This window comes from Echiichthys vipera, assembly GCF_963691815.1.
Source record: "Echiichthys vipera genome assembly, chromosome: 21".
NCBI classification, from domain to species: Eukaryota; Metazoa; Chordata; class Actinopteri; order Perciformes; family Trachinidae; genus Echiichthys; species Echiichthys vipera.
Genome location: NC_139846.1, coordinates 2,866,201 through 2,891,359, shown reverse-complemented (window position 1 = coordinate 2,891,359; position 25,159 = coordinate 2,866,201). Strand labels below are relative to the sequence as shown.

The window sequence follows — 25,159 nt, the reverse complement described above, 5'->3', positions numbered from 1 at the left end:
AGGCAACAAAGAGAAAACCCCATTATTTTATATTTGTATATATATTTTCCCTCAAAAACTTACAAAATATGTTTTAAAGAGTTCCATGCACATGTACATATTTTATTGTCACGTTATACGGTTAAAAGTATCTTAGTTTCCACTCAGACCATGCAGCCATACCCACTCCTGCACCTCATGGATTATTAACAGACATTTAATGACAACTTTTTATCTGTAGAAAAAAATGAGGGGAGAGGTGAGAGACAAAAAGTTTATTGTTTTCTTTTATTTTTCACTCATTTCCTACCCCATTATTTTCTTCATGACCCCCTCAAATTTATCTTGTGACCCTTTGGAGGGAGCTGCCCCTAAGTTGGGAGCCACAAGACGATCCACCTCGAGCACCAATAACAGTATAATGCCACGTACGCATTGTTGCATCAGTACTAACAATCCAATGTCAAACAGTATATATTAATTTTCCAAGAGAGAGAATAAAAAGTAAAGGATATCAGTAATTCCACCACTGGTCGACAGTGCAGTAACATTATCAATGTACATTCCATTTCACCTGTACATGAGCTACTGAACTGAACTGACAGTGAGTCTGAGAGTAGATGGAGTCCGCTAGATGGAGCTCTTTGTCAAACAAAGGGTTGAAAACACACTGAATCACCATTCATTGAGCCTTTCTCTTTAAACCAAGAGCTTCATCTTGTGGACTCAACAAATACAACTAATTAGGGGTTCAAGCCTGAGGGCCATGCAATATAAGCAGCAATGTGGCTTCCAGTACCGGCGGTGCTGGGAACCATATTGTTTTCACAAGGATTTTTATTAGGGTTCCAAGCCTGAAGGGGCTGGGGCCAATCTGATACAGGATAAAACGTGGTACACGTAGTCAGGATGCTCCTGACCAAAAGTTATCAAAAGAATTTTGATATTCTTATAAATGCAGAAGATGCAAAGGAACAACTTCCTGTAGATTACAGTCAAAACAGGAAGTTGTGTCGGATCAACACAAAACTTGGTAATCTAGTTTCTTATGTCTTACTGAGGCCTTCTACAAAGTCTCACACCAACCAACCACTAGGCGGCACTATTATGCAGAATTCATCATATTTTAGCAATTATAAGTCAGATTATCAAGAAACTTAGAACAATAGTTTCTGATGCTTATCTGAGACTTTGAGAAAATTATGACATCAATCATTCAGAAGGTGGCGCTGTTTTGAATATCACTCATACTGGAGGATTAACTATACAAGTTATGGAAACAAAACTTTCCAGAGGGGTCGATTCTATTCTAAAGTAATTCTATTCTATTCTATAGACTGGTGCCCCCACAGAACACACCAAAAATGACACGTCCACCATAAGGTGGTGCTATAATCAAGGAAAAGGCTTTTTGGCCTCTAACTTCAACATTGTATATTGCAAATATAGATTTCTTACATCCATATGTTCTCTGAAAGGCCCTGAATCTTGGGACTTAGATCACGGCACATTTCTGGCTAGTGTTTTTGCACAAAATAGCAAAAAAATTAAAAACATATTTTTTCTAAATCCTCCTAGGCTAAGAGTCGATCACCATGAAACCTCTTGATGAAAAGTTATCAAAAGAATTGTAATAGTCCAAAACGTGTATTTTATGAAGAAACAACTTCCTGTATGTTGTACTCATAACACAAAGTATTGTATATCTTTGCAATAATATGTCCAAATAACATTAATCCTGGACTGATAGTTCTTCATGGAAACTTCAGGCTCTGTGCAAAATTTGAGGTCAATCGGACATTAGTTGGCGCTGTTACACAAAATTGAAAAATACAAAACCATGCAAATAGTATTCAAAACCTACTTTTGCAAACTGGGCCTAGGCCAACAGTCTCATTAGCACAACATGTTGCACACATAATCTTTCTAACCCTACCCATCAAAAGCGGAACGACTTGGTACACTGTAGTCAAAACAGGAAGTGGTGCGTTAATTTGAAGTAGTTTCTCTGATTATCACACAACTTGGAAAAGTTATTTCCCGTGCTGCACTGAGGGTCTGTGCAAAATCTGACATAAATCAGCCACAATCTGGGGCTGTATCTACTAATTAAAATACCTACACTTTCTTTTTTAAACTACCATCTGTGCTGTGTTCAAGCTGCAACTTGCATCATGCTCTGCGGGTCGCCAGGTCCGATTTGCACGGGGGGTTGGACCCTGCTGATACCTGCTTGCAGGTCTAGTTATTATTATAAACTTTATTAATTCTTGAGAGACATTGAGGTTACCCTCATTTTTAATGACATCGAGTTTACAAGGCAATTTAAATATTTACAGTGGTTACAGTCATTTGAAAGTGATTACATGGCAATATACATATAAGAAGAATCAAGAAAGACAATCATCTGAAACGGTTACAATTAGAAACACAACTATCTATGACCAAGGTCCTAAACTCTGTCAGTGATGGTAATGTATCCAATCTCAGGATGTGCTGTAGCATGTTCCAAGAGCTAAGGGCATCATAACAAAAAGCCATCTCACCAATATTCCTATAGCCTCTAGGAAATTTGAGTAAAGTTTGAGTAGCAGTAATTCAGCTGGGTCAATGGTTCATGTTAATGGCTGAGTTACATTCTAACTTATTTGTTACACACAGTTGTAATTTGCTTAAGAGGGCTTTATAAATATATAAAAACCAGTGCCTCTTGCGCCTTTCTTCAAATGAGGGCCAACCAACTTTTCCATCCAGAATACAGTGGTGAGTATGATATATATCACCAGTGAGAAATCTTAGATGATAGACTGAATCTAGATTCTCTACAGAAAGCCATTTTTTGTCTCAACTTTAAAATGAGTTCATTAATATGATTTTTGAATGAGAAATCCTCATCTAGCCAAATGCCAAGATATTTGTATTCTGAAACTCTTTCAATTTCTGAGAAAGTTTTTGTGTAAAGATGCACACTGTTGTGATCATAATTTTTGGGTGGGTAAACAACATGTATGTTGTCTTATTTGCATTAAGCAGTAGTTTATGTTTTATTAATGATCCGTGAAAATAATTAAAATCAGTTTGCAAGTTGTTGATGGCTGTCTGAACAGAATCCAATATACAATATAAAACTGTGTAGTCTGCATAAAAAAGGGAATTATAGCCATTTAAAGAAGGAATAATATCATTAATATAAACAGTCTATAATCTATAAAAAGAGCAGCACAATGATACCTCCTGTCTAATGCCGATATGATGTTGTCTGTCACCAGTGTGATTGCTGAAATTGTGCTATGGTTGGCCCTGAAACCAGACTGATAAAGATTTAAAAGTGAGTAGTCTAAGATAAAAACCTTAAGTTGAGAGCTGGCCAAGGGTTCCATTATTTTTGCCAGACAGGGTAATTTGGAAATAGGGTGATAGTTATTCAAGTTATCTATATCTCCACCTTTATGAAAGGGGACCACATGTGCTGATTTCCATTGAATCGGAAATTTTCCACTTGGGAGGGATACATTAAAAATGTTTGTTAGTTGCTTGGTGATTATGCTTGTAATGCTTCATGAAGCTTCATCTGGACATCACTAATGGTAGTGGTTAAAAAAACAAACTTTTGAGGGAGAGGAAGAAAGCCTTTCAATTGTTCTGAAGTCCAGTACACAGCAAATTTGGAAGTGTTAATTCAACTCCCTGGGAATTAAATTCAACACTTTCAGTGTTTTTTAACACTAAATTAGGCTCAAATTATATTAACACTGTGGAGAGTGTTGTATATAACCCAACATAGAAATCTTTCAGAGTTGATTTCATTTTAAAAACAATACTGTTAACCATACTTGTATACTTACGTTAAGCAAATTATGTACATTCATCGACACTCTTGTGCAAAAAGGAACATTAATGCAACCATCAAAACATAGCATACAACAATAATGCCAACCTTAACATGGGTCTTTGTCATGATCACAGTTTATGAGACTTATTGACATAAAATACTACTGCATAGAAAGTATTATTAAATAGAAATGTTACGTTTCTTTTATTTACACAAAGATACTCGGTTGAGTCAAACGAAGTGAAAACAAATTTCACAGTAACGTTGGAATTCTGGGAGCAACTCTGTTCAGTGTTGATTTTAAAAGCAACACTGAACAGAGTTGCTTAGATCTGGATTAAGACCAACTCTTTTGAGGAAATAACTCTCACATAGTTGAATTAGACTGAACAAGTGTTGAAATGACACTGAACGTGACAATGACACATTTTTTATACAACACCAACACTTGGAAATCTAACATCTTTGATTTTACAGTGTAGATGGCCATAATAACACTCTGCTGCCATCATGTGGCAAAGGGCATCCTTTACACCCCACCCACAGCTATTACATTTCATCTGTTGTTGGTGTCTCCATGGCAACAGTCTGTGTTACCTAGTGCAGGTGACAAGCAGCCAAGGAAAACAACAGAGCAGAGGAGCTGTGGAAAGGACAACAGACAAACATGAACAGCATCTTCTCCAGGTAGGAGTCAATCCTTTTATGTTCCACATTATCTAGAGAGAAAAAGCCATGGAGGCTGTTTCAACTGGGAACTTAGGTCAGAATGTAAATTGTTTATTAACAATATTTTAAAATGAAAGATATCCCACTGCCATTTTTGCCCTTGATTTTTCCTAGCAGGGATGTTCAGGTGAAGAGCGTGGAACAGACGGTGACACATGCTGAGAAGTACCTGGGTGAGATCTGCTCGCTACTGGCCTCCTACACCAGGAAGACAGCCAAACTCAGAGACAAGGCAGACCTGCTAGTGGCTCAGCTCTTTGACTTCTCCAGCAGGGAGGACCCTGAGCTCCAGATTGGTCTGAAAAACCTGGCTGAAGACCTGGCAATGGTACAGGACTACAGGCAGGCTCAGGTCAGGGACATTGTAGTGATGCATGCATCAATGTGCTCTATTTTCTGCTTCTATACATATGATGGTTGTCATGATGAACACTTTATTGTTGCAGGTAGAGAGACTGGAGATGAGAGTTGTTGCTCCTCTAAAAGCCTACGGAGAGATAATAAAAAATAAAAGGGTGAGTTTGATTACAGTTGTGTGCCTCAGATATTGAAATATCTGTTTTCAGCTTCAGCATGACCATATTGGCCTGAATATAAGATTACCCGGATTAAAAGATAACTCCAATATTTCCAAAACCTTGTTAAAGATACAAAACACTTTTGGATGACAACATCCTTCAAGCCTCACAAGTGACACAGAAAATACTTTAGAAGAATGTAAATCCTAGTTTATCAGTCTTATACTTCCATACTCTCAGTCTTTTGGAAGCAGTTGAAATGAAATCTTACAGCTTTTTTAAGGCTGTTTTGAGCTCCTCATCATCTGTGACAAATGGAATTTTTTTGCAGATTGACAAAAAATCCTAACCTGACTGAACGAGTCATTAGAAACAGATTGAAAAAGTTCAGGTGCTTCAAGTCATACCTGCAGGTGATTGGATGAACTAATCAATCGATCAGGAGAAGACAGGAAACATGTTTTCCATGGAGAAAAGCCTTCAGTGTCCTTCTCTTCTCTCAGTAAAGGAAACCTCTCCAGTTCTGATAAAACTGATGCTATTGCAGCAACTCTTTAGGGGACACCATTATTGAAAAACCGGTCGCCATTCGTGATTTCATCACCCTGATCTGTGAATGCAGTGTCGTGCCATCTTGTATCATTGCGATAATTTGGCTGCTGTGCAAGGTAAAGAAAATTCAGTCCTCGGGCCATTTCTGCAATAAATGTCTTGGAATATGTTTTCAAACTTTCAAAACAATTAACATGAGCCCGTAGAAACAACTGATGTTGAAAATATGTAATTTTCTAGTCCTGAAATACAATGACCCATGTGTATATATATATATATATATATTGCCCCATGTATATATATATATATATATATATATATATATATATATATATATATATATAAGTATATATATATATATACACATGGGGCAATAGGGTATATCAGCGTATGGTAGGAAAAGGTATTCAAACGGTAGTAAGTCCACAAGGTGGAGCTGTCTTTTCAACAAAGGGTTGAAAACACACTGAATTTACTATTTCATCGATTGACAGCTCTATTAAAGGTACAAAACACTTTTAGACTAGTCCTGAACATTTCTTGGGTACACTATAGTCAAAAGAGAAGATATCATTCTTCAAGCATTTTTCCTTGTAAAAGTGAAACAGGAATTACTTCAGCACACACACTCCAAATGTTTCACTGACAGAATTTTTCAGGCAGCTCCTAATCATCTAGACAGATTGCCTGCCAGATTGGTGAAGCACCTGATTCTTAAATCCACCAGACCTAGAGCCACAGTCCCCCTAATCTGAGAGAGATGTTTCTTGCTTTCTTGTCTTTTATCTTCTGAAGACAGTGTCACGCATATAGACACATCATAAATAATGACTGACTGGCCATTGTTTTGTGTGTTGTGTAAGCTGACCGTGTATCTACCATTCAGGCAGATCTAAAGAAGTTCAGCACGGATCTAAAAAGAGAGCTGAAGGAGTTGCAGAAATTGGAGAAAATCCGACTGAGGAACCCAGCAGATCGAAATATCATTGTATCCTTCACTTACAGACATGTGACTCTTTTCATGAGAAATTTGTTTAGTTGACTAACTAAATCTCAATAACCCACCATCATGCTATGTGGCCAAACATTGTCCTACCGAAGCCCTGAAAAGCAAGGTGATTTATTAATTTATTTTTTTGGGGGGGGGGGGGGGGGGGGGGGCATTGTTGGCCAAAACCTAAGTTCCTACGTAGGAGATCGGCTTTGAGGTGTAATTAGAAAGCCTTGCTGTATGAAGTGCCTGATGCTCGATACAAAGGAAAGTGAGCAGCGAAATGCAGTATAAACAAAATGTTTTACCTTATTAACTCCTCCGTATGAGTTAAGATTGTCTAGGTAGGAGATAAACTCGTTATCTCGTTATAGTTTATCTCGTTAGCTAAAGTAGCAAAATACTGTCTCAAGTGTCGAACTATTTCATCCAGACTTCCAAGTAAAAGTAAAGTAAAATACCTCAAAATTATATTCAATACAGTATGTGAATTGACTTAGTTACTTTACACTAGTGATGTCCAAATGAAGCTTCATGAACCATTTTCTTCTCCTTTAGTCCACTAGATGGAGCCCGACATAGTATAGACAACATCCTTCAAGTGACACAGGAAATACTTCCGCAGAACATAAATCCAAGTTTATCAGTCATATACATGGACACTCTTCTTTCAGGCTCTTGGAAGCAGTTCAAATAAAATCTTAGTCTGTTTTTTGAGCTCATCAGTGACAGCTGCAATTCTTCGCAGCTTGACAGACAATTCTAACCCGAACCCGAAACCCTAACCCATCTAGTGGGCTCAACAAATACAACTAATGATTCATGAAGCTTCATTTGACCATCACTAGTTGTAGGTCATGTTTCATCTATTTCTCTGAGGGTTTGTACAGTAGGTCTATGCGGTTGCATCCAGAGGCATTTTACTCACACCATTGCTAACGCCCCTGATGCCAGTATACAGAATAAGCATCACAAATCTAATGTATTGGAAATGAGAGGCCGCCACCTGAAAGCTAAGTCTACAAGATAAAAAATAAAAAACAAATAAAAGTATGGTTTATGGTTAAAATTATGGAGTATTGGGAATGAGTAAGTCTCTGAGGAACTTATTTTACTCTGACCAAGAGATGACATGCTATATCTGACATAAATAAAATAAGAGACAAAAGTTCAAAAGTAAACACTTTTAATTTAATATCCCAACAGGTCTACAGTTCTTTCCAATTCCAAAGACTTCCAAATTTGGACTTTCCCCCAAAAAACCTGAAGGACCCAGGTGTTTCCTTTGTGGTCCTTATTGATTATGCACTGGTTCCTTATTTAGGTCGGAGTGGGTGACATATGATGAAGGCCTTTTCAGACCATAGGCTTTGGAGAGTAAATTCAAATTCAGCCAATAAATATCTCATTAAATACTTTAATAAACCACATCTTTAAGATAAGCCCATAAATAGAAAAACACAAGAGATAGATAGATTAGCACATCTCTTATATACTGCAGGTGTTTGGGTTGAGTTTACCTCCTGAGGATGAGGACTGTTTAAGGTCGGAGCAATGCACTCATAAAATATGTAGGTATACATCTATGCTTAAGCTATGTTGCTTGAATATACTATGAAAAATATACTTTTGACAGAAAATGATAATTTTGGACTTTAATATGTCCATAAGTATTATGAAATATGCCATTACATTTTGTTATACTAAATGGTAATGCCATATTTCATAATGGCATTACCATTACCACCCCTAGGCGGGGGTGTAACAAAATGTAACGCCATATTTCATAATACATATGAAACATGGCGAAACTCCCAGAGACCAAGACACAAAATCTAGCAGTCCAACATGAATGTATTTTTAATCATAGGGTAGTTCAAACGTCAGGGTGAGTAAGGCCACTGGAGCGCAGTGCAGGAATTTGAAAAAAATCCCAGCACATAAAGCAGAAAACTCGAAACAGTTGGCATATTGGGTGAGGGAAAAAGGTCATCAAGGTATGAAAGGCCCAGGAGGGTGAAAGCTGCAAAGGTGTGGGATGAGGGACGGGTGAAAGGGGTTGTGTTGCATATATTTATGTAAGTGACCATGGGTGCGTGTGTGATATCAGCCTGAAGAGTCGCCTCGACCAGCTACCCAGTCAGTGTCTCAGTCAGCAGTGTCAGGGCGATAACACAGAAAGTTGCCTGGAGACGTCCTTTATTGGGCCCCAGCCAGAGTCAACAACCAACAGGTGTCCATGAAGGAACAAGGGGGGTATCACAGAGACAGCGTTCTCCTTGAGGAGTTATTTCAGCAGCGACCTTGGCCAAGGCAGCTACCGAAATAGGGTCGGAATGCAGATTAGATTATTATGGTTAGGGCGAGGAGTCGTATTTCAATAGACACGACTACTCTGGATGTCTGTCTTGGTCGGCAATATGATCTATAGCCGTTAACTTCTCCAAGATTTTTGCCATTCGGTGTTCAATAACCTCCGTCTGTGCACTGACAAGTCGTTCCAAGATGGTTCCCAAGGCACGGTGCACAAACATCGTCAGTGTTCACAGCTTTATTCAAGGTGGTATCCAAATAGCGGTTAAGAGCCACAGTCTGAGCGCTAACAGCTCCACTCCCTGCATCAATCTTGCCGGGCAGCTCCACAGGGCATTTGACTGCTGCCATTGACTTCCGAATTTTCTGATACACCAGGCCAGTGCCTACTCCAATCAGCAGAAAGCCTGTTATCATGGTTCCGAATATGTAGATATCCTCACTGTCCTCCATGGAAAGAATAGCCAGGCACACGACCCTCCACCGCTCCCATGAGTCCATCGTGTAACCAGCTGCAAACGTTCCATCAGGGCAGGCAGGTTCCCCCGAACCTGAGCTTCTCATCGAGAAGATTCTGTCAATTGCATTGAGAGACCAGTTTACCAATTCCATGATTCCAATTGGATTAAAGTCGGAGAGCAGTGCAGAGAGAGGCTCCGAGTATACTCCGAGTATAGTAGACAAGACAAGGAAGCAAGCAGGGAAGATAAGGGAGGGAGAACGAGAGAGGATGTGACCGCCTTCACCATGAAGAAGGAAAAAAAACTAACAATGTCATCTAGATAAACTTCAGTTATCCACACCTGACAGGACTGTATTCATCAGCCTTTGAAAAGTGGCAGGTGCGTTCCTGAACCCAAATTGCATAACTTTGTATTGAAGGAAGTGGTCAGGGGAGATATCAGACGCACGTTTGGTAAGGGGCACCTGCCAATACCCTTTGAGGTCCAGCTTTGTCATATATTTGGCTGACCCCACAAGGTCCACAGTCATCCATACGAGGGAGAGGAATAGAGTCGGGCTGGGTGACGGTATTTACTTTGCGGTAATCATAACAGAAGCAAAGAGTCTGGTCTGATTTTGGGACCAGGAAAGAGGGTGAGCTTCACAGTCTGGAGCTAGGCACAGCAAAGCCATTCTCCAGGAGATGCTCGACCTCCGTAAGCATTGCGGCCAGTACGCATGCTGCTTAATTGGCTTGCTGTCACCAACATTCACATCATGCTGCAGAACTGTCGTTTGGGTGGGCTTGTCACCAAATAGCGGCATGCTGCTACAGATGAGGCAGCAAATGTCACTTTTTTGGCAGGGCTGGACAAATATGACAAATGCCACTCCAACATCTCCAGAATCACAGAATTTTCTAAGCGAGCACACAGAACTGAAATTGGCAGCTCATGTAGCCCATCCTCCTCTGAACTATATGAGGGGGACACTATGGGAGCGACACTTGCAGAAGGATGACAAGTTTGCACAATAACGTTCTCACAAGCAACATATGTCTTCAACATGTGGAGGTGGCACATAGGATTTTTTCTTTCTAACAGTAGTTTTAACCACATAGTCTGTGTCACTTCATGCCTACTCAATCTCGTAAAGACCACAGAACTTTGCCCCAAGAGAACCAATCACAGGTAACAGGATGAGAACTCTGTCACCTGGCTGAAAGTGGCGACAGTTTTATCATAATGTTTCTTCATCTTGGACTGGACAGCGGAGAGAGAACTGCGGGCTAGCTCACAAGCAGTGTGCAACCTCTCTGAACAAACTCACGTAGTCCAAAATGCTGTGCACGGAACTGAGTCCGTTTGCAGGCCATTTCTCATGCAGCAAACGAAGCAGGCCACGCACGGTGTTCCCAAAAACCAGCTTAGCCAGACTAAAACCAAGAGACTCCTGCGTGTTTTCACGAATGGCAGCAGCAGTGGCAGATCCTCATCCCACTCCCTGTTTGACTCAACACAAAATTTTCAAAGCATGGACTTAAGTGTTTGATGAAACCGCTCCAGTGCGCCCTGACTCTTTGAGTGATACGTACTGGAGATGCAGTACTTAACGGACAACTCGGACATGACTTGTGCAAATACCTTAGACATAAAGTTTGATCCTTGATCAGTTTGGATGCGCTTAGTTAACCCAAAAGTGGAGATGAACTTAACACGGGCGCTTTAACCACAACTTTAGCCCTTAATAAGCGTTATGGAACAGCCTCGAGAAAACGAGTGGCCGCGCACATTATGGTGAGCAGGTACTGGAACACAGACTTTGTTTTTGGCAAGGGCCCTACACAGTCTATGATTATATGTTCAAAAGGCTCACCAATTACTGGGATTGGATGTAAGGGGCCTCGAGGAATAACCTGGATTGGTTTCCCTGTCATCTGGCAGATATTACAGCATCGGCAGAATTTGGTGATGTCAAACTTTAACCCCAGCCAAAAGAAATATCGGAGGATGTGATGGTATGTCCTTTTAACCCCCAAATGACTAGACAAACTGATCGTGGGCCAAACGCAACACCTGTTGACGTAACTCTTGTGGCACAACTACCCGAGTAACCATGTTATACTCTAACTCATCTGACGGGGACCATTTCCTTATTAACACGCCATCTTCAAACAAGACAGGCTTCGTTGACCTTTCTTGATTCTATGCAGAAGAGAGACAGGCAACACATGTTTTATCAGCTTGCTGAGCATTAATTAGTTCCTCCTTATTTTCAGATACATACAAAGTCGTCTCATCAAGCAGCACATCAGACGCAGAAACAATGTCATTTTCAGAAGAGGGACTGAGTGTTCAAAAACAAATCTGACAGATCTGTCACTTCTGCAAACTTACAAGCCTGTGCACGCTTCACAATGCACAGCGGAAAAACAAGTGGCATGTCAGGCATTGCAGGGACAACATACACATCTGAAGTGGGATTTTCTATCACCTCAGGAACACTAGGGGAAACTTTAACTCCTGCCAAGTCATTCCCGAGGATGAGATTGATCCCTGCAACAGGCAGCTGATCACGTACACCAATCCGCACCGGGCCAGACACTAAGTAGGAAGAGAGTGACATTATGAAACGGCACACGAACAACACTCATTTTAAGTCCCCACACCAACAAATCATCTCCACAATATGACATGTCCGAAAAATCCCAACCCCACGTCGAGCCACAGAATGTTTTGCCCGTGTCTCTCGCGAGGCCGGTCGAAGAAAAGAAAAAAAGAAACCTATATGGCTTGAAGTCATCATCGACCTCTTAAGGTGGCGGACTGGTTAGCTGTTTGTACTGGCGAATTACTTTTCCTGACTGAATCAATGCCACTTTGGAGGGCCTGCTCTTTTTGTTTTAACACAGGTCACACTGCGATAAGTTGACCAGATTCATGACAATAAAAACACTGCTGGTTTTCACCAGTGGAAGAATTATTGCATCTGGACAATTTTGGTGATCTTTTTTTATTTTCTATCGGAGCAGGAGGGACGCAGCACAGAGGACAAAAACACCCTTTTATGGGTCAGCGCAAATTCAACAGAAAGGACTCCTGCCTCAGCGAAAGATTCTACCTTCTGCTCATTTAAATAAGTGACCATGCGCTCCAGCAGACACTTTTTAAAGTCTTCAAGCAGCAAAAGCTCACACAGCTTGGCAAAATCCTTGACTTTACTGGACTGATACCACTTTGACACGCAATCTAAATTTTTGTCTGTAAGCCTCAGGCACAAGCTCATATGCCCTCAGCACAGTAGTTTTAACATCATAATTCAAGCTCTGTTCAACTGTGAGGCTGGTACAAACCTCCTGAGCTTAACCCACCAACTTGCACTGGCTGGTACAAACCTCCTGAGCTTTACCCTTCAACTTGCACTGGAGCAAAAGGGACCAAACGTCCTTCGATCAACTCAGAGCAGCTGCTATCCTCTTAAAAGCACTGAAATAAGAGTCCACCTAAGACTCTCTGAAAGGCGGCACAAGAGCAATGTGTCTGCTCACATCAAAATGGTTTGGGGACGAATGAAGTGTCTGCTGACTGGACTGAGACTGACTGGGATCCTCACCTCCATTTCCTTAATGCGGAGGGTCAGTCTGAGCTCCTTAACCAACACCCCCAGCAAAATGGAAGGATCAGTGGGAGCAGGTGTGACCGGTGGCACCAGCTCTGCAAGGCCACGTCAGCTTTCTCAACGTCGTCGGCTGAGGGAAGCAAACCTTGTTCCCCCAAGTTTCACAGTTATTAGATGGAGCAGCTCCTCCTTCCTCAGATTTAATGCCACATCTATTTTAAACGGATTAGCAACAAGCATTAAATCAACCACTCAACATGTCGCTAGTTTCGCAAAGTGGGATTTTTCGAAAAATTGTCCAAATTGAACTCCATAGTGCCCCTTTAAGAAAACCTACCAACCAGAACAAATGTAGAATCTATATACTAAACCAAACGAAAGGACATAAGCCCCTAATTTTAAGCAATCCTGGACGAGCCCCCAATTTATGTTATGCCTAGGGGTACCTGAGTATAACATAAGGGCTCTCATCTAAACCCAAACTCCCAGAGACCAAGACACAGAATCTAGCAGCCCAACATAAATTTATTTTTATCACAGGGTAGTTAAAACTTCAGGGTGAGTAAAGCCAAAAATAATAAACAAAACATCTCTGATTTGAAAACTCTTACATATCAAAAATTAAATTTGCAAAAGAAAATACAGGACTCTTATCATCCTCCCTAACAAGATAAACAGGAGAAAAAAAGGTTCCCAAATCATCATTAATCATAATCATAATCAATAATTACATACACACCTTCAAAACACATAACAAACACCCTTATGACCCATGGTCGTAAAAAATTCTTAATATATGTACATACAAACACAATAGAAAACAAATAAATAAACATACCCTAACCCAGGAACATTTTATGTGTCTAATTTAGCTGCATGTACGGGCAGTGGACAGGTGGACAGCTGTTGATCACTATCATGTAGGAATCATACATTCAAATGTTTGCAACTTATACACTTGATTATATTTCTTGATTAACCTTTCAGTCTCAGGTAATGTACATGCTTTTATGATTATCTCATGAATATCATATTACTGACCCTTCGAGAACCTCATACTGACTGTGAGGTAAAGCCTTGTTTACTGTATTGTGTGTTAATTGACAGGCAGAAGTAAATGCTCAGAAGGCTTCCAACAATTCCCAGCGCTGTATCAGACAACTGGAGGAGACCATCACAGACTTCCAGGGACAGAAACTAGACGATATCAAAGTCAGTCTCACACTTCCACATATACTGTACACAAACATCTTCCAGCAGGTCCAACTGAAATCAACCCTTCTTTAATTGTTTTGGCAGAGGATTTTCACAGACTTCATTACAGTAGAGATGACCTTCCATGCTAAAGCACTTGAGGTCTATGCACATACATTCCACAACCTGGAGGCAGTGGACACTCAAAAGGATCTGGAGGTACCTTGTGCTAATGACTGATAACACTAAAGTTAGCAATTAGCTGGTGAACGTGGAGCTGTAAAGAGCTGAATATTTTTCTCAGGAGTTGGTGAAGACCAAAACAGAGTCAAATCAGGCCAGAAACACCAAATGAACGGCAATGCTGCTCTGTGTCTGTTGGATGTGACCACATTTGGCGGCCAACTGTATTAGGTGATAATATATACATATAATAATATATACATATATATAATAATTCTAACTTTATTTGTATAGCTCCTTTAAAAACAACAGTTTACAAAGTGTTTTGACAGCAGTATAAACTAATAATAATAATAATAATAATAATAATAATTATAATGAAATCCAGCAGGGTACAACATAACCATATTAACACATCATTGTATAGAAAGAAGGGGCATCATTAATGGACAAAGGAAATTATTATTAGCTTAAGGTGCTTGCAAAGAAAGATAATAAGATAAAAGGAAGATAAGACGATAAAAAAAATGACATCACAGGAAGTCTATAAAAATGAGTTTTAAGAAGGGATTTAAAAGAGGATACTGATACAACAAGCCTTATCTCTGCGGGCAGGTCTTTCCAAAGGCAAGGCACTCTGGAGGTGTAGGCACGGTCACCTCTGGTTTTGAGCTTTGGCCTTGGAACAGTTAAGAGAGACCCGCCTGCGGATCTAAGGCTGCGAGCAGGCTCGTATGGGGTCAACATGTCTGAAATGTATTCTGGGGCAGTAAAACCTTAAAATCAATTCTAAAACGTACAGGGAGCTATTGTAGTGAAGCCAGGATGTGAGTAATGTGATGTCGTCTCTTAAACCAGTGCGAAGCCTGGCTGCTGAATTTTGAACCAGCTGGAGGGATTTATGATTGATACTGGTTAGGAGGGAGTTACAATAACCTAAACAGGAAAATATGAGGATGTGGACTACTTTTTCTAGATCAGACTGATAGAATATTTTTGAATTCTGAGATGGTTTTGATGTGGAGGAAGCAGGACTGAAAAACTTTGTTGATGCGAGAGATGAAGGTGAAGTCTCCGTCATGTTTCTGGCAGTGGGCTTCATGTTACCAGATAATGGACCAAGACGTTTGGCGGGTTAAACAGTATTATTTTTGATTTGGAGTTGTTGTCGAATGTTATGGGCCATCCAGTAGTTCACGTCTTTTAGACAGTCTAAGACCGCAACCAGGCTTCTCTGATAATTGGGTCTTAGCGGGAGGTATATCTGTGTGTCGTCACCATAGCAATGGAAAGAAATATAGAAGAAATAAGAAATATACTCAGTCCGTTTACATGCACATCAGTAATGCAAAAATGGCCTTACTCCAGTTTAGGGAATGATCGGATTATTGAAGTTCCGGTACAGTAGGTGGCTCTCTGCCAACATACAGCTGGACTGAATACAGCTTTTTTTCCCAGTTCACCTTTGTCAAAATCACAAACTGCCGACTTTTGGACAGAATTACAACAGAAACAGGTCTCCTTGGTAGTAATGTTTTTTTTCACGTTGTTTTCAGCGCCGTTGCTTCCTGGTTTATTTTATTTCCGGGACAAAAGCTGGGAGTGGGTGTGGGGAGCATGCACAGACAAGAAACGCGATAATATTCCAAGAACGCTGTTTACATACACAAATAATCGGGGACCTTAAGGAGTTCTCTAGGTCTGTTAAACGGGGTATGTATGGCGTTATATTTGCGCCACATTTGTGAAGGAGCAATGTGAGAGTTTGAGCATGGAAAAATACATTTTGAAGATAAACTATACATGATCAAAACATAAATTAATTTGGGCAAACAAAAATATATTCTGTGCTCAGTAAATGTATTTGCATATTTGCTATTATTGATTTTAACGTGCAATAATAACCCCTCTCAATCAGTTTTGCTCATATGCCCTCTCACAGACTGCTGCAAGCACACTCTCAATCGCTCCCTTCTGTGCACGCTCAACTTTGCCTTTACACTCGCTCAACTTGGTGCATCGTTACAAATGTGCCACAATATCAACCAATCAGAGACTTGGAGAAGCTCAATTCAAATTTGCTGTTTCGTCTTCAATCAAATCGCTAGTAGAAGTTTTTGCAGTGTACCTGGAAGCATTAAGAAAAAATCAACAGACCAGAGTGGAGTTGTTAGACTTAAGCTGGAATACTATTTTTTATTATTAGGGCCTGAGTACTGACGAAGTTGGCGAGGACCCTTTTGTAATTGAAATCATTATTATTTTTATTATTATTGTTATTATAAGGGCCCAAGCACTGACGAAGTCAGCGAGGACCCTTTTGTGAATGGAATGATTATTTTTATTTTTATAATTATTATTATTATTATTATTATTTTTACTCCTCTTAAATTGCATTTTTGAGGACCTAAACATGTATAACTTTTTTAAACTTTGCAAACAGATAAGGGGTGGTAAAAATGAGATCTTTTATAGGTCACAGTCTAGGGCGTGGCAAATTAGCTTGATAGCGGCGCCTTGAATATTGCCACAATCAAGCCCATCAATTCGCTTTCACCTACATGTATGACGAATGGTAGGCATGTGATGAATGCAGAGACACACAAAATATCCTCTTGGAAGAGTGCCCCAAACACAACAGGAGTCCACGATTTGGATTTGAACTTGTCATTTTTTAACATTTTTGGAATTTTTTTTCAAAAACTTTGTTCTGTACATTAACAAACTCCTCCTAGAGACTTCAACGGAATGATTTCAAAGTCTGACTGTACACCTTCAAGACATGGGTGACACTAAATTGCAGAGCATACACATTTTTTAATCAGCCTGGCTGTGGCAGGGCCTCAAATTCCGTCCCCACGCCATAAACCAGGAAGTGGTCTTTAACATAACCATCTCAGCATGAACACATCTATGTGACAATATTTACTTAGAGTCATAGCGCCCCCTGCTGGTAACAGGAAATTACGTTTTATACTTTGATGTCCCCGTCTTAACTGGTTCATCACATCCTCCTCAAAAGTGGCGATGAGAGCCTTAAGACGTGAATAGTGCTTCATTGTGAACATTCGACGATGTCTTTCAACGGCACGGCTGTGGCGGCACGGCGAATTGCAACATGATGCCTGTTTTGTGCTTGTTGGTTAATGGCATGGCAGCCATTTTTGCCCCCCGCCATAAACAGGAAGTCACTCTAACTTTTGCATACATTTCCCAAACTGCACCACATTTCCTAGAGATAAGAATCAAGGCTTGCGGATAACTACATGCCAATATCAACTAACAGGTACAATGCCACCTACTAGCAACAGGAAATCAGATTTATATTACAAAATTAATCAGATTTACATGAAATTCTCAATATCTAAAGCACACTGCCGCGAGTGCTGGCGACCAGCCAACTCCCCGACATGCACTGGGTGCAAGGGCCCGTTCATCGCTGCTTTTAGCTTAATTTACTTTTGTAATTGAGAGTTATAGTCGCCTATACTTGGGTAGAATAAGAAATAAAAGATATGGGAATTCCATACTTTACTTTATTTCTACAGTCAGACACTCTTACATCACCAGCACTTCCATTCTGCCCCCTTCAAAATAAAATAATTTGTAGGAAATAAATGCATTTATTCACGTTACACCTAATTCTTCATAGTCAGATGACCAAGGATAGCAGCTGCCATACCTTGGATCAATAATAATAATAATAATAATAATAATAATATTAATAATAATAATAATAGGTTGATAACAAAAAAGAAGTATAAGAAGAAGAAATTAACACCATCATATAAATAATAAGCTGAAGATTGATCAATTTCATCTTTAAATTAGCGTTAACAAAAAAGCCTTTCATTAATTATGTTGACTCTCTTTTTTTACTATTTTAAAAGTATCAAAATCAGCACTGTTTAAGCTGCGGCATCATGCGAAGAAGAGCAGCTCAGTCTTATCCCGATTGAGCTTCAGATGGTGTGAAGACATCCACTAATAGATGTCAGCCAGACATGCAGAGATCAGTGCTGCCACATGGTAGTCAGACCATGGAAAGCACAAAATTAGTTTTGTGTCATCTGCATAGCTGTGGTAGGAAAAGCCATGTGAGTAAAATATAGAGCCCAGTGAGAGGGGTCGTGCTGAGCCTGAGACTCACAGTTTATCAGGGTGGAGAGCAAAACATGCAATTGTATTTTTCATATTAATACTTCAGGCAGATGCAGCTTGACAATAATTGCAACATCTAAGAATATAAAACCACATTTTATGACTAAATTGTGCAAAAATCTAGAGAAATCCAAGTGGTTCACCAATTAACATGGCTAATTAAATGCAAATACAGTTTACTTGGAAATTATTTGACTGAGCCCATCTATTTGACTAAGCTCATTGAAAATCATCCAAGTCGGCAGAAAAAAAACGACTTGTCATTGAATGTTTCTGGAGCTTGTTAAACTACATCACCTGATATCTGAAGCGCGCACTGTCAGTCAGCCTGGTGTGTGTCGCTAGAGCGAGCCAATAAGGTTTCATATCACAAAGCATGCAACATTTTTTTTTCTGGCATCCGACTTTAAAACATTGTGATGTTTGCTTGAAACCTCTATCCTGTCTTTGGAGTAAACACGATGCTGTCTTTGTAGCTGTTTAAAGGACGGATCAAGATGTCTGACTCTATGGCTGGGCACCTGGACAACCCGCTGACCAGCTACTCTTCTCCCCCCATGAGTCGCTACTCCAGTCCTGCTTTGGCATCCTCCAAAGGCCAAAGCCTCAGGTCAACACTGGCCTCTACCACAGGCAAAAAACACAGACAACAACACAGCCAGTACCCTGACATAGCCAGAAGGGTGAGCCTCAATGTCTTTGTTAACATAGTGACAGGACGACAGTAGATAAGACAGAACCTTCAGATTGGTCCAGTCACTTTATGAAAAAGGTTTGAATAAATTGCAACAGAAGCAAACTCAACTGATTTTGTCTTGAGTAAAGAAAAATATATATATATATAATTCCAATCACGTGAATAGGGGAAAAATAACCTTCACATATCACCATGAAAATTCACATGGGCAAATGGGGCAGAATCTAATTATGTATGTGCTAATTTTCATGAATACCACAACAGAGCTAAACATTGGGTATAGCCAGGTGAAAATGTATTGTTGAATCTTGTTGACATATAACAGTAAAAGACTTAATGTTAAGGTCTGAATGAACCCATTTAGTCTACCCATGAGCATTAATAAATGGTGGCAGGAAGAAGGACTTTAAACCAGGGACTTGGGTCACTGGTGAATGGATTTGGCTCCTGTAGATGACCGAGAACTATAAATGTATCCTGCACAAGAAACAAAATTACACAATAAACATAGAAATTATTTTGCTACCTTTTGTCTTCTGCATTCTCCTGTTGTCTCCTGTTCTTCCCTTAGACCCACCCCTCTGCAACAGTCCCACGGACCCAGCCCCAAACCCCATCTCTGAAATGATAATTCATAAAGGCTGGTTTAAAATACTTCTTCCTGCCTCCATTTATTAATACTCATGGGTAAACTAAATGGGTTCTATTCAGACCTGAACATTAAGTCTTTTACTCTTATATGTCAACAAGATTCAAAAAGACATTATCACCTGGGTACACCCAATGTTTAGCTCCGTCGGTATTTATTAAATTAGCACAAAAGCCAGCGAAAGTATTCACCCCCCTTGGCTTTTTACCTATTTTGTTACATTACAGCCTTTAGTTTGATGTTTTTTAAATCAGGATTATATGTGATGGATCAGAACACAATAGTCTACGTTGGTGCAGTGAAATGAGAAAAATATATACATAAAACTATTTATTAGAAATAAAAAACTGAAAATTGGCATGTGCACATTTATTCACCCCCTTTGTTATGAAGCCCATAAAAGCTCTGGTGCAACCAATTACCTTCAGAAGTCACACAATTAGTGAAATAATGTCCACCTGTGTGCAATCTAAGTAACACATGATCTGTCAGTGCATATACACACCTTTTTGAAAGGCCCCAGAGGCTGCAACACCTAAGCAAGAGGCACCACTAACCAAACTCTGCCATGAAGACCAAGGAACTCTCCAAACAAGTAAGGGACAATGTTGTTGAGAAGTACAAGTCAGGGTTAGGTTATAAGAAAATATCCAAATCTCTGATGATCCCCAGGAGCACCATCAAATCTATCTTAACCAAATGGAAAGAACATGGCACAAGAGCAAACCTGCAAAGAGACGGCCGCCCAGCAAAACTCACAGACCGGGAAAGGAGGGCATTAATCAGAGAGGCAGCACAGAGACCTAATGTAACCCTGGAGGAGCTGCAGCGTTCCACAGCAGAGACTGGAGAATCTGTAGCTGGAACATCAATAAGCCGTACGCTCCATTGATGATGGCAGAGTGGCCAGAAGAAAGCAATTACTTTCAGCAAAAACCAAAATGGCACGTTTTGAGTTTGCGAAAAGGCATGTGGGAGGAAGGTGCTCTTGTCTGATGAGACCAAAATTTTACTTTTCGGCCATCAAAGAAAACGTCAGTCACAAACCCAACATGTCACATCGCCCAAAGAACACCATCCCCACAGTGAAACATGCTGGTGGCAGCATTATGCTGTGGGCATGTTCTTCAGCAGCTGGGACTGGGAAACTGGTCAGAGTTGAGGGAAAGATGGATGGTGCTAAATACAGGGATATTCTTGAGCAAAGCCTGTACCACTCTGTGTGATTTAAGGCTAGGACAAAGATTCACCTTCAAACAGGACAATGATCCCAAACATACTGCTAAGGCAACTTTTGAGTGGTTTAAGGGGAAACATGTAAATGTGTTGGAATGGCCTAGTCAAAGCCCAGACCTCAATCTGATAGAAAATCTGTGGTCAGACTTAAAGATTGCTGTTCACAGGCACAAACCGTGCAACTTGAAGGAGCTGGAGCAGTTTTGCCAGGAAGAATGGGCAGAAATCCCAGTGGTAAGATGAGGAAAGCTCATAGAGACTTATCCAAAGTGACTTAGAGCCGTAACTGCTGCAAAACGGGGCTCTACAAAGTATTGCCTTTAAGGGGGTGAATAGTTATGCACATTGACTTTTTTCTGTTATTTTGTCTTATTTGTTGTTTGCTTCACAATTAAAAAAATGATAAATCTTCAAAGTTGACGGCATGTTCAGTATATTAAATGATGCAAAATACACATTTCATGTTAATTCCCCGTTGTAAGGCAACAAAATGTGAAAAATGCCAAAGGGGGGTGAATACTTTTGCAAAGCACTGTACATAATTAGATTATGTCCCATTTGCCCATGTTAACAAACTCTTTAAGTAAGTAATCAACTCAGTCATTTCCATGGTGATATCTGAAGGTTATATTCTTTCCCTATTGGCGTGAGAAAAATAATGAATAGGCGTTGCGTAGGGTATATTTGGATCTTTTTTAAGAAACTTTCCCCTACTGTGATTTTTCAGGGCTTTTTTCCCTTACTCAGGAAAATAGGATACAAAATGAGTTGAGTTTGCTTCTGTTGCAATTTGTTTAATGACTGGAGAAGGTATACTCCGATTTGCTGCCCTGAAGGCCATCACTCAGTGAGCCTGAGAATTCTCACTTTATTTAATCTGCAGTCTTGCAGCATCTTACAGCGCCAGAGAGGCATGGAGGAGGAGGAGGAGGAGGAGGAGGAGGAGCCAGAGCCAGAGAGGGAAGAAGAGGATGAAGAAGATGAGGAAGGAGAGGGAGGGGTATATGAATCAGAGATAGAAGACTATCAGCACAGCAGCAGGCAGTCATATGCTGCTCAATATGCCCAGATGCACAGATGGCAAAAGTAAGTCTGTGCATTGAAACATACACAGACCCAACTACTTGTACAAAATGGTATGTCTGTGTAGATAGAAATAATTTGTAATGGTTTTTTTTCATGCTGTCAACTGTAGCCCTTTATTCTAATCAGCATCTCTTTTCATTTTTGTTGCCACCAAAGTGTAATCTTGAAAATATTAATAATGTTAAACTAAACACACCCTGAACTATGCTTTGTTCTGATGTATTAGTAACTACTATACTTGCTTATAATCTCTAATGGAGCGGCGTCTGCTAGAATAAACCTAGATGGATCATCTTACTATGTTAAATGATGTTTAATTTTCAAAATGACAAGACTTGCAAGTTGGAGAACACCTATCATAATGCCTGCTGTCTTGCAGGTAGACAACAATAAAGGCAACAAATAATCTTTATGGTTTTGTCTGTAGGCTCCACTTCCATTTTTAATGTTCACATATAAAACTTGTGTGATACTGCAGGAATGCATTGTTATATTTTCATGTAAAATATTTAACCATTTTCTTTTTATTTTATTTTTTTTGTCTTGAGTTTCAGGATGTTGTCCATTTATTTGGTACACTTTCCATGAAGGCCATGTCTATAATGTATTACAAGCACATTATAATGGTAAATAGACTTGTACTTATATATCGTCTTGCCAGTCTTCTGACTACTCAAGGTGCTTTCACACTACTTGTCACATTCACCCATTTACACAGACATTCACACTGATGGCAGTGGACATCTACATACCATCTAATCTAACCATTCATACCACATTCACACACCAATGCACAGCACAGGGAGCAATTTGGGGGTTTAGTGTCTTGCTCAAGGACACTTTGACATGTGGACTAGGGAAGCTGGGGATCGAACCTCTGATCTCTCAAATGGAGGACGACCCACTCTACACTGAGCCACAGTCGCCCCACAATAATGCAAGGTTTAATATAAACTTTTTATTTTGTATGTTTTCAGTAAAGTATCAGGTCAGGGGAGGCTGGCCAATAGAGGGCGCCAGCCCCCTTGAACCACAAAATAAATATTATCAATAATAGGACTCTTAACACATGGCTTTCAGCTGCGTGTGCCGTCCACTCAGTTCCTTTTATTGACAATTTCAACTTTTTTTGGGACTGCAGACACCTTTTTAAAGCAGAATGCTTATAAAACAGGATGGGAATAAGGCTTTTCATGTCAAACCTATTTCATCTGCTACGGCATTCCTCTGTTCCTGGAATCAACACATGAAGAAGTCAAAACAAAGCCTCAGCATGAAGAGAGCTTTGAGCATGATCAGCGAAGAGAAAAAGTTCCCCAACTCCTACGCCCCGAACCCAAACGCTATCCAGCTCCACCTTCTCTACACCCACCCTGTCCCCCTCCTCCCCTCTTTTAGAGTTCACTGATCACATGAAACAGCTGGTCACTGCTGGGACAAAATTCACACCCCGCCCGATTCCTAGATTCCATCTCTCAAATGACCCACTGCATTCTCCCCCCTGACCCCTCTCCCATCATTCGCTCTGGACTAAAGACACATCATTCACCACCCCAACCTCAACGACAGAATCGTCCTCTGTCTCAACAGCCTGATAAAAGTACTGCACGTTCAGTGACTCGTGTACAAAATACAGCAAGCTCCAACTGATATGTGCTGGGCTCAGACTACAGGAAGGGCTGTACACATGGCTTTTTTTTTAGGAGAAGTCAGGGCCCAAGTCAATAGCCTCCTCAGTTCAAGTCTTGATAAGTAATCGAAAAAGGCTAAGCAAAAAAGACGGAACTCATTCTGCAAATTTATCAAATCTAGCATCCTTCCCTCATCAGTCACAGCCAATCCTAAATCATGGGACAGATAATAATGAGGCTTACACACTAAATCTAGCCTTATTAAATATCAGCTCTTTGGGAGGAAAAGCTTTTTAATCAATGATATTATTATCAAGCGCAATCTTGATTGTGTGGCTCTTAAGTTGAATTCTTCCTCACGAGTTATGTTTCTAAATGTCTACATGCCACCCAAATATTGTGCAACCTTTATTTGAAGAATGTCTATGGTCTGTATTAACTTTGACTGTGTAGTTATTGTTGGTGATTTTAACATTCATATTGACAAACTCCATGACAAGGGGACTAAAGAACTTCATTATGTCATTGATAACCATGGACTTATTCAGCATGTAAACAAGCCCACACACAACAAAGGTCACACTCTGGACATAGTCATGTCCAAGCGTGTTACCATTTCAATGGTTGCTGTGATTGATGTTGCTCTTTCTGATCATCCCTGTGTTTTCTTTGAGAGTGTTATCTCAGAGTGATATTCAAAAAAAAAAGTCATCACAAAACTTAATATTACAGAAAACACCTTACATTTATTCAGGCTTTCTCCTCCACACCAACCATCCCCTGGGTAAATGGGTAAATGAGCTTGTTGATGTTTCAAGATGGCGCCATGCTAGTGGCAGCCTATCGTAGCAGCTCCCGGTCATCAGCGCTGCGACTGCGGCACTAAAGACGAAACACCCCGGAGCATTCGTCATCATCACAGCTGACTTCAACCACGTCTCTGTCATCTACTCTCCCAACGTTTCACCACTTTTTCAAATGCACAACAAGGGACAATAAAACCATAGATCTGCTTTATGCAAATGTCAAAGAGGGATACAGCTCCACTTCCCTCCCTCTACTGGGAAGGTCAGACCACAACCTCGTCCTGCTCTCCCCATCAAGATTCAAGATTCAAGAAGCTTTATTTATTCCAAGGGAAATTATTGTGCAATTAGAGTGACATTAAGCTGACTAAATGTGACAGAGTGCAACGGACATTGTAGTTAAACTTAGGTATATACAATATACAACAATATGCACCGTGCAGTTTAGCAGCATATTGAAATAAAATAGGTACAAACTAAATAAGTGAGAAGGAGCGATAAGTGATAAGTGTTAAAATGTAGCAACCTTTCTTACTGAAG

General features: G+C 40.2%; 1 protein-coding gene across 1 annotated transcript; it reads left to right on the top strand.

Moving 5' to 3' along the window:
* Positions 1-4,610: 4,610 nt before the first annotated feature.
* On the top strand, positions 4,611-22,186 carry LOC310963287 (CBY1-interacting BAR domain-containing protein 2-like; the record flags this gene model as incomplete). The annotated part of the gene is made up of 7 exons (XM_083936030.1): positions 4,611-4,892; positions 4,987-5,055; positions 6,497-6,598; positions 14,084-14,188; positions 14,276-14,389; positions 18,991-19,197; positions 21,980-22,186. The coding sequence occupies 7 exons, from the start codon at positions 4,611-4,613 to the stop codon at positions 22,184-22,186; spliced, it is 1,086 nt and encodes a 361-aa protein (XP_083792156.1).
* Between the last annotated feature and the right edge of the window lie 2,973 nt (positions 22,187-25,159).